The sequence below is a fragment of the Gigantopelta aegis genome, chromosome 6 (assembly GCF_016097555.1).
Source record: "Gigantopelta aegis isolate Gae_Host chromosome 6, Gae_host_genome, whole genome shotgun sequence".
In the NCBI taxonomy this organism is placed as follows: Eukaryota; Metazoa; Mollusca; class Gastropoda; order Neomphalida; family Peltospiridae; genus Gigantopelta; species Gigantopelta aegis.
This window is the reverse complement of record NC_054704.1, coordinates 78,415,647-78,430,652: the sequence shown is the minus strand read 5'-3', so window position 1 is coordinate 78,430,652 and position 15,006 is coordinate 78,415,647. Positions and strand designations below refer to the sequence as shown.

At 34.5% G+C, this 15,006-nt stretch overlaps 1 protein-coding gene across 2 annotated transcripts in view; it reads left to right on the top strand.

The window, feature by feature from the left end:
• LOC121374221 (tetratricopeptide repeat protein 39B-like) overlaps nucleotides 1-15,006 on the top strand; it is a 60,723-nt gene that overhangs the window by 23,075 nt on the left and 22,642 nt on the right. Inside the window, exons 3-7 of one of the 2 annotated variants that reach the window (XM_041501217.1) lie at nucleotides 1,405-1,558; nucleotides 10,463-10,570; nucleotides 13,260-13,335; nucleotides 13,865-13,985; nucleotides 14,689-14,821. In XM_041501217.1, the coding sequence (XP_041357151.1) occupies nucleotides 1,488-1,558; nucleotides 10,463-10,570; nucleotides 13,260-13,335; nucleotides 13,865-13,985; nucleotides 14,689-14,821 (509 nt within the window). In that variant the 5' untranslated portion in view covers nucleotides 1,405-1,487. The remainder of the gene's footprint in view (nucleotides 1-1,404; nucleotides 1,559-10,462; nucleotides 10,571-13,259; nucleotides 13,336-13,864; nucleotides 13,986-14,688; nucleotides 14,822-15,006) is intronic. The other variant, XM_041501218.1, reaches the window with a different exon arrangement.

Genomic DNA, 15,006 nt, shown 5'->3' with positions numbered 1-15,006 from the left:
TGCAGCTACCACACAAGCTACAGGCCTTCAGATTTCACGGTAACAATAGTTTCTGGTACTGTGTCAGTAAAATCATGGAACCGAAATTTTGTTTCCCATGATTATTATATTGAGTACAACTATTCAACAAAAATAATATAAACAGTTTCCGATGGTTTTCCATGATCACAAGGCACGGAACCGAAAAAGTTTTTTCCATGAAATTTGAAATACTATGGCCTACTCCTTTTAAAAACAGCAAGGGAATCCTGAGTCTATTGTGATTTATTACACTTCAAGCAATTGCTCTACCACGGACGTTCTTTGTGCTGGTGTGAAGTTATACATTCATTCATTCATTCATTCATTCATTCATTCATTCATACTTTCATACATTCATTCATTCCCAAAATGATTACAAGTTCTGTTCTAGAATAAGATTGTGAAAAGGTGTATCTTAAGGATATTTCTAAAACAGTATGTTTTATATCCCTTAAAAAGTGAATAATTATGGACCGTCCCTTAGAGGATAAGCAGACATCCAAGGAGTGAGTGCTAGGGGTGTCCCTCCCCCTCCGAACTTTGAAGTGTTTAAGGGATGAATTTATTTCATTACAAATTTTTTATACTGGAGATGTACGTCTTGTTTGACTTGGTGTTTGTGAGGTCCATGATTGCCATAAATTTGACACTCCATGGGACCAAGTAATAAGTTCTGTTTTAATGGGTATCCAGTATAAAGAGGTTATATGTGTTCTGTACTGATATTTAAAAATGGACCATAAAAAATTCCAGTTTACAGAGTGTCCAGTTTTGAGGGTTTTACTGTAATATGTGCATTATATATATATGTTAGTGTATATTTTAAACAATCTCTAATTGACCTCAGTGTCATTTGTATTATGTAGGTGAATAAGTCTCTTGACAAATGAAAAGTAATCTAAATCCTAACATGTATTAATATTGTATATTGTTTACTAGTAGTAGTATGTAAGCTCTTGATTGCGGTATTCTGTGCAATGACTGACAGAATAAGTTCATTAATTTATCATCTGTATACATATAACATTTAAATTGGATTTTACATCCTGTTCTTGGTGTCCTGAAGCCAATATTAATAGCAAAGCAGAGCTGTTTTCCCTGCACACTGGATTGCTGATTGCTGGAAGTTGTATCTAAAGTGTCATAACTGTTAGATAGAATTCTGTATCCTGTTACAATATATTGATGTCAATAAGTCAGCAACAAACCAGATCAGTTGCTACTGACATAACACTTTTAGCATACATAGTGTTATTTTTTTCTATACACTGTGATTTGCTGAAAGTTATTTAGTCTGTGACGATAGATTTTCTTCTTTTTATGACGATAGAATTTTACATGTCTTATAACTTGTCATTAACGAGGATGTTTTGGTGGCTTCAGTTAGTTGAGATGCGAGTTGGTGCCTGTGGCTGGTAGGAGGCTACTGAATCAATACTTGCCTTACTTCACTTGTATATCTTATCATGGAGGCAGGTCAGCCTTCACCACGCCATGTGAAGTTTGAGGATGTTGGCACAGGAGACGAGAAAACATGGTACGCTATATATTTACCTGATTTAGATAGACCTTTATCACTAATATCTTGTTCTCGTTTGTTGTTTTCACGGAAATCAGGTTATGTAAATGCATGGTGGTTTTTGTTTTGTTTCTTTGAAAGTTTTCATGTTATGTTATATAAACTGGTTTCCAAGTATAAGTATTTATACCTATAGTATAGTCCTTCCCATAGGGAATGGCTTTTTTATTACTATAGAATTTACTATAAGTTATTTATTTCTGAGCGCATGGTTTTCTAAATTGCACACAAAACTGTACTTTTTTGTTATTTCTAAAACACTTTTACTTTACTTTTTACGTCAAACCAAACTGAAATTATTTACCAAAAAATATTTTTTATAGAGGATGGGATGGACTATAGTTTTTTTCACAGCCATACTTTCAATACCTTGTTTAGGATTCATGTTATAACAAGGCCTTTGAAAATTGCAAGAATGATAATTTTGTTTGCATATCACTTGTGCAAGTGGTGTTTTGGATGACTCAGTTTTCACTTATGCTTTAAATTTAGGACATTATTTACATGATGGGTTATGCAAAAATGAAATGGGTTGTATCTAAGTTTGTTTTGTGTAATCCATAAATTGCCTATGTAAATTTGAAATTCTCAAAGGCCTATAATATGTTTTATAATGCAGTCTTAAGTAGCTTGGTCTTTAGTGGCCAGTATGGAGATGACATACATGTATTTTAATTAAAAAAAATTTGTATTGATGTTAATATTGGACAATACAAAAAGAAAGAAATGTTTTATTTAACAATGCACTCAACACATTTTATTTATGGTTATATGACGTCAGACATATGGTTAAGGACCACACAGATATTGGAAGAGGAAACTCGCTGTCGCCACTTCATGGGCTACTCTTTTTATATGCACCATCCCACAGACAGAATAGTACATACCACAGCCTTTGATATACCAGTCGTGGTGCACTGGCTGGGATGAGAAATAGCCCAATGGGCCCACCAACGGGGATCGATCCCAGACCAACCGTGCATTGAGAGAGCGCTTTACCACTGGGCTATGTCCCACCCCTATTGGACAATACAGTGATCTTCATAGAGTTCATTTACATGTGTGTTATTGAAGGCTACAACTGAAATGAAATTAACTGCTGACCAGTCATGGGTTCCTTCTGTGAGAAGCAAATTAATTTAACCATCTGGCCATTTCTTAACGTAAGAAAATCACTTTCTAGATGGGCAACGTGAGTAACTTGAGGAATTATAACATGAAGGTGCCTTCATTTATTATTTAGCCATGTATTCAAAATCATTCCATATTTAGCGATATCTGCATGGTTAGCTAACATGGTCATAGTTGAACTGTACATGCCTTGTTATAATCTAATATACAACAAAAGAAATGCGAGGTGCAAAGTAATAAAATACAAGAACATTTAAAATATTGCAATTTTGTGATTTTAGGCTAACAAACATTTGATAAAAGGTTTCTGTTTTAATTTGTATCATATATGACAAGTTACACTGGAGATTATGTGCAGGGTCTTTGTATTTACAAACAGAAAAACCAGTATTAATGTTGGTCAAATTGTATTGTAGCAAAATTGAGTGGGAGGGTGGGAATTGACAAAAAAGTGACATAATTTTATCTCGGGGGGGGGGGGGGGGGGGGAGTGGTATATGAAGAAGGTGGGGGAGGTAGGGAATTAAAAAATGATAGATTTTATATTAAGTTGTCCTATTACAGATTATTATTATTTTTAAAAATCTAGTACATGTATTTATTATCAAAGGAACAAACGCCCCCTCCCCCTGAAAACCCAATATTAACCTTTTCATGTCTGTGCTAGAATGACGTCATAGACTAAGCCTTTACATGATGTTAAATTAATAGCGAAATACAGAGTGTCACAATGTCCAAGACATAATTAAATTGATGGCACATCACGCTATGGAAGGGTTAATGGTGGTCAAATTACATCGCAGCAGCAGTAAACGTGAAATAATTTCATAGAAGCTACAAAATGGGTGAGGGATCGGAATATATAAGTGACAGATTTTGCATTATGTTATTGTTGAACAGCTTCCAAACAGTTCATAAAGCTGACAGGACGAAATGGTTGAACTTTCAGTGGATATAATCATAAATATAAATTAAACTGAAATGATGAAATGCAGATCACATTTCAGGATCACTGGAACTAATTAGGATTAAAGATGAGCTGAGAGCCAGTCTAAAATACAACTGGAAATCTTGATATAATACAACTAGTAGCGCTGGATCTCCATGGAGACATGGTAACAGGAGACCCAGTAATAGTCTGCATAGGATATGACAGAATATCATCAGCCAACACAGAAGAACGCTGGCTGGAGTTAAGTTTAGAAATGCATAAGTTGAGAGGACTTAGGTGAAAGCGAAAACGTGTGTGAATTGTAATACTATAATACTTGCTGTTAGTTATTGAGAACACAAGGTATATATAGCAGATTCAAAGTTTGTTATGTTTAACGACACCACTAGAGCACACTGATTAATTAATCACCAGCTATTGGATGTCAAACATTTGGTCATTGTGAGATGTATTCAGAGGAAACCTGCTACATTTTTCCAATAGCAAGGGATTTTTATATGCATTTTCCCCACCAACAGGACATCACATACCACAGCCTTTGATATACTGGGCATGGTACACTGATTGGGATGGGAAAAAATAGTTGATTAAGTTATTGTCCATCAATGTTGCCAATTGTATTAATTATGAAGTTAACCTTTAACACATGGGGGGTGGGGGTGGGTGGGGGTGGGACGTAGCTCAGTGGTACAGGGCTCACCTGATGCGCAATCGATCTAGGATCGATTCCCGTCGATGGGCCCATTGGGCTATTTCTCGTTCCACAACTGGTGTAACAAAGGCCATGGTATGTGCTGTCCTATCTGGGATGGTGCATGTAAAGGAACCCTTGCTGCTAATCAAAAAGAGTAGCCCATGAAGTGGTGATAGCAGGTGTCCTCTTTCAATATCTGTGCCAGATAACCATAAATAAAATGTTTTGAGAGCATTGTCAAATAAAATATTTCCTTTCTTGATCACATTGGGTGTAGAGAAAGGTAGTGTAATTCGGGTGTGTTAATTAGTAGGCAGCAGACAGAGAGTTTTAGTGGTAACTGCACTTTTCACGATTACAGTTCTACACCTCACTGCCTTTATGTTCCTATAGGTAGCAGTATAATATATCAAATAGCAACTCACAACGGTCAAAGTTTTGAATTGCACCTAATGTTGAATCAGGGTTTTATTTTGAAATTTGACTTGACATCCATGGCTTTGACTTTGGGAATTTTAGCGTTGTTTTTTAAAAAAAGAGGGAATTTTCAGTTTCATTTAAAAAACATCTTAGTAAGCCTTGTTAGAATCGAAAAGACTAATACTATACATATGCTTGTATTTATTCAAATTAATATCTAGTCTTATGTATTGTTTTCAAACTATGCCTTTATATAATAATAAAAAAAATAGAATTATTTACATTGATTGGGAATTTTTTACTCCAAAATTGGGAATAAAAAACAACATAGCTGTTAAGGAATGGTCGGGAATGGTGCTAATTATCAGAGTGTAGAAACATAGGTAATAAAACCTTGTGAATGTTGCATTAAATAAGACCACCCTTTCCATTGATGAGATATGTAACAGAACTTGTTGTCATAAAATCTTTCATCTGGCCAATAAATTCCAGTAATTTAATAGCCAGCATCAGTGAATGTTTCAGCTGCTGTTGTGCTTAAAACGTATGTAGGATCCTACTAAAATTAGGATGACACTTAAATGTGTGTGGGATCCTACTAAAATTAGGATTGACACTTAAATGTGTGGGATCCTACTAAAATTAGGATGACACTTAAATGTGTGGGATCCTACTAAAATTAGGATGACACTTAAGTGTGTGGGATCCTACTAAAATTAGGATTGACACTTAAATGTGTGGGATCCTACTAAAATTAGGATGACACTTAAATGTGTGGGATCCTACTAAAATTAGGATGACACTTAAATGTGTGGGATCCTACTAAAATTAGGATTGACATTTAAACGTGTGGGATCCTACTAAAATTAGGATTGACACTTAAATGTGTGGGATCCTACTAAAATTAGGATGACACTTAAATGTGTGGGATCCTACTAAAATTAGGATGACACTTAAATGTGTGGGATCCTACTAAAATTAGGATGACACTTAAATGTGTGTTGGATCCTACTAAAATTAGGATGACACTTAAATGTGTGGGATCCTACTAAAATTAGGATGACACTTAAATGTGTGGGATCCTACTAAAATTAGGATGACACTTAAATGTGTGGGATCCTACTAAAATTAGGATGACACTTAAATGTGTGGGATCCTACTAAAATTAGGATGACACTTAAATGTGTGGGATCCTACTAAAATTAGGATTGACATTTAAACGTGTGGGATCCTACTAAAATTAGGATGACACTTAAATGTGTGGGATCCTACTAAAATTAGGATGACACTTAAATGTGTGGGATCCTACTAAAATTAGGATGACACTTAAATGTGTGGGATCCTACTAAAATTAGGATTGACATTTAAACGTGTGGGATCCTACTAAAATTAGGATGACACTTAAATGTGTGGGATCCTACTAAAATTAGGATGACACTTAAATGTGTGTTGGATCCTACTAAAATTAGGATGACACTTAAATGTGTGGGATCCTACTAAAATTAGGATGACACTTAAATGTGTGGGATCCTACTAAAATTAGGATTGACACTTAAATGTGTGGGATCCTACTAAAATTAGGATGACACTTAAATGTGTGGGATCCTACTAAAATTAGGATTGACATTTAAACGTGTGGGATCCTACTAAAATTAGGATGACACTTAAATGTGTGGGATCCTACTAAAATTAGGATGACACTTAAATGTGTGTTGGATCCTACTAAAATTAGGATGACACTTAAATGTGTGGGATCCTACTAAAATTAGGATGACACTTAAATGTGTGGGATCCTACTAAAATTAGGATTGACATTTAAACGTGTGGGATCCTACTAAAATTAGGATGACACTTAAATGTGTGGGATCCTACTAAAATTAGGATGACACTTAAATGTGTGTTGGATCCTACTAAAATTAGGATGACACTTAAATGTGTGGGATCCTACTAAAATTAGGATGACACTTAAATGTGTGGGATCCTACTAAAATTAGGATGACACTTAAATGTGTGGGATCCTACTAAAATTAGGATGACACTTAAATGTGTGTGGGATCCTACTAAAATTAGGATGACACTTAAATGTGTGGGATCCTGCTAAAATTAGGATGACACTTTTAGTGTGGAATTAGTACAGTCGAAGACACTTTCCATTATGTTTAAAACTAACAACGTAACCCATTGTTGAAGAGTTGTATATGTTGATTGAAACACTGTGTGTGGCACTTTCACCCACAATTTGTCATCTACAGGATTTTGGTGGTACATGCCTAATAATTTCAGTTGGACTCTTAGATCAAAGTTACAGAAGCAAAAAATACCCTAGGAATCATTTACAAAGATGTTCGAATTAAAGAAAAGAAACAAATAATAATAAACCACGAGAGAAGCAGTAACTATGGACTTGAATTACTGCTGACTCTTTTATCTCCTGCCATGAAAATGAATTTGATATTGAAACACTAACTGCTTATTTACTGGCAAAAACTGCTGAGTTTCTAAATGACCTTCACTGAGTCAACTGACACGAATGTCTATAATCAATTGAACCAGAAGAAAATATTCCTTGGTTAAACTTGCCCGAGGCAGATTCTGTGATAAGTGCTGGGTTTATACATCATATACTGGCTTCAACCTAGAGAGAGTTTTTAACAGCGTATTTGAGGTATATGGCCAATACTCTGGCTTTTCTCTCACCATCCATTAATAAGCCATTTGTGGACAAAGTGCCCAGATAGCTGTCATTTGTACCCTGGACTTTAAGTGGATATAAATATAAAAATAAAAATTACTAAATATTAACAACATAAAATGATTGTGCTTTCCAAGACCAGATCAAATGGAATGAAGTAAAAAGTAAAATGTAAAAGAATATACTCAACTGTTAATAGCTGCCAAGCTATTTTTGTACAGTGTTTAGTTGAAAAGAGGAGAGCAAACATGTCGGCCATTAAAAACCACTTAAGAAAGTGACATTTGGAATCAGCATGGTGCAGTATAACCAGTTCAAATAAATGTCCATTAACGAGTCCCTTTGACAGTGGTACTCTTCAGCAATTACTTCATGAGATATTCTACATGTTTTTACAGGCAGTGAATTTAGCAGGATTCCATATTTAAAAAATCTGAGATTTTAGGTTACAAATGTAAGAATTATGAGATGGAATCTCAAAATACCAAGATTACATCATATTTATAAATTTGATGGTATCCTTAAAAAAAAATTCTTAAATTTATTGCATGTTATATGTCATACTCCTATTAGGTTTTGATGTAATGTTTTTTAGTATTTGGTACAGGTGCATCTTTGCATGGGGCAGAAGGTGTGTGTGCGTGTGCGTGTGCGTGTGTCTTTGTGTTCACCTACTGTTTTGTTTAGAATACTTGTTTACACTAAGGCTTGAGGATCCATCATCTCAAGTACAGTTTACCCACCCCTCCCCTCCCAATATCTGAATAATATATTCCACCAATGGAACTGGTAGTGAACATGTTTTAATTTTTTTTATTTGTTACAAGTGCAGAGTTTTATTTAAAAGGAAGAAATGTTTTATTTAATCATGCACTCCACACATTTCTTTTTACAATAATTACGGTTATACGGCATTGGACATATGGTTCAAGACAACACAGATGAGAAAAGAAACCTGCTGCTGCCATGCAGTGGGTTACTCTTTCTGATTAGCAGTAAGGAATCATGATGGTACATACCATGGCCTTTGTTAACAACAGTTGTGGAGCACTGTCTTGAACGAGAAATAGCCCAGTGGACTCCCCAATGAAAATCGAACCTAGACCAACCTTGCATCAAGCGAGATCTTTACCACTGTCCCATCCCAAGAATGCATCATGTGCTAAGTGGACATTCATTAGAACTGTTATTAGTGTTAAATTTCAAGTGAATCGTGTGATGCTGTGAATATCTGTTTTATAACATTTACTGAATAATGTCATTTGTGGCTAACAAAATATTAACAATTTGATTTGTTTTGTTTGTTAATTCACACTTTTTAATTTGAACTTACTGCTCTAGTGTTAAAAAATACATTTAATACAAAATGTACTGTATATACATTTGGGCAGTCAATAAATTTGACAATATACACAATATACAGCAAGTTTTATATTGCATGATAGCATGTGTGATGTTTGATTTACTGGTACTTGTCTGTGAGTGTACATAGATAGGTGTCTTTTGTTCAGTAGCTATTGTTACTACAGCTGCCACAATTACATACAGTCATGTAATGCTGTGTCATATCATCAGACAATCTGCCAGTTCTCTCTGGGGAGAATGTTATCGTGGTTTGTGAACAGAAGCTCTGTGAATGAAAGACATAAAAGTACAGAATTGATTCAACTACAACAATAACCATTAATGCTAAATCTTGTAATCAGTTTTATCAAAATAGATTATAGTTCAAATTACATGTAGCCAACATATCTTATGTTTTTTGTGTTTTTTTTGTGTTATTTTGTTTTGTGTTTTTTATTATTATTATTTTTTATATTAAAATATTTTACCAGTTATTTACAGCTTTAGACAGTAAAATATATTTGTTTTATCATCATTTACCTCATTAGTAGGGCAGTGCAGTAATTGTTGTCAGTAAAATCACAGGGTAACACAACCAACCTGAAAGGCATCAAGCCACTATTCATGAATAATGGAAAAAAGAAGGAAATGTTTTATTCAACGACGCACTCGACACATTTTATTTATGGTTATATGGCATCAGACATATGGTTAAGGACCACACATATATTGAGAGAGGAAACCCACTGTTGCCACTTCATGGGCTACTCTTTTCAATTAGCAGCAAGGGATCTTTTATATGCACCATCCCACAGGCAGGGTAGTACATACCACGGCCTTTGATATACCAGTCGTGGTGCACTGGCTGGAACGAGAAATGGCCGCCCACCGATGGGAATCGATCCCAGACCGACCGCCCTCATGAATAATGGAAGCAAACTAGATGCAATTTTTTATTGTGTTTTGTAAACCTCCACCACCTAAACCTAAAATGAGCTCCACAGCGAGTGTATTAAAGGGACACTTCTATGCACTGCCATAAGTTGAAATAACATTTTGAAAGCATCATGGCAAATGCGCATCGTGTCTGACAAAGCAATTGTTATGAATGGTGCAAACCTGTTATTGCTTGCATTTTATAAGTGGGCTTTGAAACTAAAATACAAATGATTTATAAAAATATCCACAGAGCATAGTTTTGATGATTAGAAGTGCAGTGAAATTTGTCTATTCCGGACCCTGAAAAAACAGAACCCTGTCAAAAGCAGCATGGTCATGATTCTAAATTCTAAAACGTGACCCTCTAAACACTGGATCCTGTCTAAATGAGGTAAATATTAGATCCCCGATGTGATTCAGTTTAGACAGATATCAAAGGCTGTGGTATGTGCTATCCTGTCTGTGGATTGGTGCATATACAAGATCCCTTACTACTAATGAAAAAAATATAGGTTTCCTCTCTATGACTGTGTTAAAATGACCATATGTTTGACATCCAACAGTTGATGATTAACAAATCAATGTGCTCTAGTGGTGTCGTTAAACAAAACAAACTTCTTCTTCAGTGTAAATGCATTTCACTGTACATGTATTTGTGTATGATGTTTTCAGTTTGAGATTTCTTTACAGTGAACCAGTTCAACTGGATTTGGAATCCTCCTTAAAAGACTGCCAGCGTGCTCTGACGTTGTTCTTTAACAATAAATTTGGAGAAGCCAGGGAATGTCTGAAGCCATAGTAAGTCTTTACATTTCACGGCAGAGATATGGTAATGTTGTGTACATATGGAAGGTGTATTCAAAATGAAATCATATGAAGTGACTTCTCATGATATTTGAACTGGGCAAAACAGATCTTTTTTTCTTTCTAGATTTATATTTTTTTGGTCCCCTTATGCACTTACGAGTACCGTAAAGAAACTACATGAATTATTTACCAACTTCATAAAATGGTCCATTTCTCATAGCAACAGTGTTATTAGTAGTATATTTTGCTTCGTTAACATATCTATTTATTTATTGTGTTTTAACACTGGATAAGAAGAATAACTGATTAATTTTATTATGAGCTCAGTGTTCGATATCACTTTATGCATTTAATGTACATGTGGAGTGATAAATATTACCACAATTCTATATTTTATTTAATAATTGCTGAATTTGGGTTATGATTTGCATGTAGTTATTTATTAGTTTCCCATAGGTTCAACTGGAGGGTACTATAGGTTTCGTCTCTGTCCTTCTGTCAACCGGCCTCGGTGGCGTCGTGGCAGGCCATCGGTCTACAGGCTGGTAGGTACTGGGTTCGGATCCCAGTCGAGGCATGGGATTTTTAATCCAGATACCGACTCCAAACCCTGAGTGAGTGCTCCGAAAGGCTCAATGGGTAGGTGTAAACCACTTGCACCGACCAGTGATCCATAACTGGTTCAACAAAGGCCATGGTTTGTGCTATCCTGCCTGTGGGAAGCGCAAATAAAAGATCCCTTGCTGCCTGTCGTAAAGAAGAGTAGCCTATGTGGCGACAGCGGGTTTCCTCTAAAAAACAGTGTCAGAATGACCATATGTTTGACGTCCAATAGCCGATGATAAGATTAAAAATCAATGTGCTCTAGTGGCGTCGTTAAATAAAACAAACTTTACTGTCCTTCTGTCTGTCCGTCCGTCTGTCTGTCTCACATATATATGTGCTTTTGTGAGCTTTTTTTTCACAGTGGCAAAAGATATTGAGCTGAAATTCTGTATAAAGCTTTATTGTGTACTTATAGATCAAGTTTGACTTTCATATTGATTTGCTAAGTTTTCACAGAGTTACAGCCCTTAAACTTAGGAGATATTAAATTTGTGGTGGGCCTGTAGTACTCTCAGAATGCTTGTTTATTTTTGGTTTTTGGTTTTATTTTTAGGACTCATATTCAGGACTAGCTCTGGCAGTTGCAAAATTTGTCAATTGCGAATTTTAAAAACAATTGGCAAATTTTATTTTAAGTTGGCGAAATAAGTTTGCTATATTTTATTAGAAAATAACTGAGTTTCTGCCATTTTTGAAGTTTAATACATAATTTGGCAAAACTTTATGTTCACCCAGAGCTAGCCCTGCATGATATTGTGTTTATACAGTGATAAGGATGATGTTTATACAGTGATAAGGATGTTGTTTATACAGTGATAAGGATGTTGTTTATACAGTGATAAGGATGATGTTTATACAGTGATAAGGATGATGTTTATACAGTGATAAGGATGTTGTTTATACAGTGATAAGGATGATGTTTATACAGTGATAAGGATGATGTTTATACAGTGATAAGGATGATGTTTATACAGTGATAAGGATGATGTTTATACAGTGATAAGGATGATGTTTATACAGTGATAAGGATGATGTTTATACAGTGATAAGGATGTTGTTTATACAGTGATAAGGATGATGTTTATACAGTGATAAGGATGATGTTTATACAGTGATAAGGATGATGTTTATACAGTGATAAGGATGATGTTTATACAGTGATAAGGATGATGTTTATACAGTGATAAGGATGATGTTTATACAGTGATAAGGATGATGTTTATACAGTGATAAGGATGATGTTTATACAGTGATAAGGATGATGTTTATACAGTGATAAGGATGATGTTTATACAGTGATAAGGATGATGTTTATACAGTGATAAGGATGTTGTTTATACAGTGATAAGGATGATGTTTATACAGTGATAAGGATGATGTTTATACAGTGATAAGGATGATGTTTATACAGTGATAAGGATGATGTTTATACAGTGATAAGGATGATGTTTATACAGTGATAAGGATGATGTTTATACAGTGATAAGGATGATGTTTATACAGTGATAAGGATGTTGTTTATACAGTGATAAGGATGATGTTTATACAGTGATAAGGATGTTGTTTATACAGTGATAAGGATGATGTTTATACAGTGATAAGGATGTTGTTTATACAGTGATAAGGATGATGTTTATACAGTGATAAGGATGATGTTTATACAGTGATAAGGATGATGTTTATACAGTGATAAGGATGATGTTTATACAGTGATAATGATGATGTTTATACAGTGATAATGATGTTGTTTATACAGTGATAAGGATGATGTTTATACAGTGATAAGGATGTTGTTTATACAGTGATAAGGATGATGTTTATACAGTGATAAGGATGATGTTTATACAGTGATAAGGATGATGTTTATACAGTGATAAGGATGATGTTTATACAGTGATAAGGATGTTGTTTATACAGTGATAAGGATGATGTTTATACAGTGATAAGAATGATGTTTATACAGTGATAAGGATGATGTTTGAACACATCGTGAACCATTTTATTTTTAAAGAAACGTGTAATATTCCACATAATAGAGGTGTGTAATATGTTTTTATTTAATTTTTCTTTCTAGTTCAGAATCAAGCATGTATCATGCTCTTGGGTATGGAACTATTCTGTACATACAGGCTGTTATGACTTTCGACATGGTATGTATTTATTATTAGTAATTGTTTTATTTTAGCCTAAAATGTCTCTTAAAAAAATATACATTAATGTCAGGATAGATGACACAAATAGATTAAAAATTTTTTTTTAATTGATTTAACAAATATTTATGCATTAATTAGTTTGTAAAGTGCTATGGTACAATGCAATATCAGTTTTAAAGAACAAATAAAATGAATATATTTTAATGTCATGTCAAACCACCAAAATTTCATTTAAAGGATTCTTTATGTAAAAGTGGGATTAACAGATAATATTTTAATTTATTGAAAAAAGTCAGTAATGTGAAGTTTTTATAACAAATATTAACCTGATATCTCATCTAAATGAATCCCCCCCCCCCCCCTCCCCTTGATAACCCATACTCTATAGCTGTATATAATAAAGGTTATTGTTATTGCCCAAGCTCCAGTATTATTCATAGTTGGACTGTTAGTATGAGTTGAATATTTGGTTTTGTGAGTTTTCCGTTATTATTATCAGCAATGATGATGCTATTTATCATTTCAGAAAGACATAGAAGCTGCCATCCAAGTGATGAAGAAATCTGTGATAGTCTGCAACCGATTCAGAAAGAAGTCTTCTTTATTTAGTGCAGTCACAAAAACAAATTACAATGATTTTTCTGAAGGTGAGAACACAAAAACACACTGTGAAACATTTAACAAACATACACAATATTGTCTGTAAGGCTAAAACAGATATTTTTAGCATTGATGATTATAGAGTAAGATAAGTAGAAACTATACTCTTGTACCATACCATATGAAGGTGCCAAAAAATGGTTGGGGTGACACACACACACACACACACACACACACACACACACACACACACACACACACACACACACACACACACACACACACACACACACACACACATATATATATAAATACATGTAAAAATATATAAAAACCTTCGGTGCTGCTACACCCCCGCTTTTTATATATTACTAAAGCCGCTGCTTATGAAAATATACCATTTCATGTTTTTGTACATCTTTGTAGATCGTATAACGTATATGTAATCTGACTCATGAATGGAAACATTATATGAATGAAAGTGAAGTTCCGGCCATGGCAAGCAAGCAACCAAACATCGTGATTTTGAAGCCAGCCAATCAGTGGCTTGAGAAGCAATCTGCACACTGTGCAGAGATCGAAAAAATATTACCCTGTATATTTGAGCCCATATGGGTAATAAATTAAAATCTCCCCACCCACCCTATGTGATCAGTTTAACTACATATTTCTTACAAATATTTGTCTTGACTACTTTTCAAGATTTTGATTTCTGTAGTATTCAGACTGAGCTTGTTTTCTCTTTTTCAGTTGAACTCCATGCAGAATTGTGCTATGCAGAATGTTTGTTGATCCGAGCCTTGTTGACGTTTATACAGGACGAAAACCTCATTAGTTTTGTTAAAGGAGGATTGAAGATACGGGAGTGTTACAAAATATACAAGTAAATATGTCACTGTTTTCTCCTTTTTGCAAGTATCATGATGGTTTTTGTCCAGATTGTGGATAGACGTGTTGAGTGGCAAGAAATGACAATTGCTTATTAGATAATAATTTAGTTTTGGTAAAAATATGTTGCTTATTAGACTATTATTTTGGAAAGAAAGGTCAGCTGTCTGTCAGACTGTG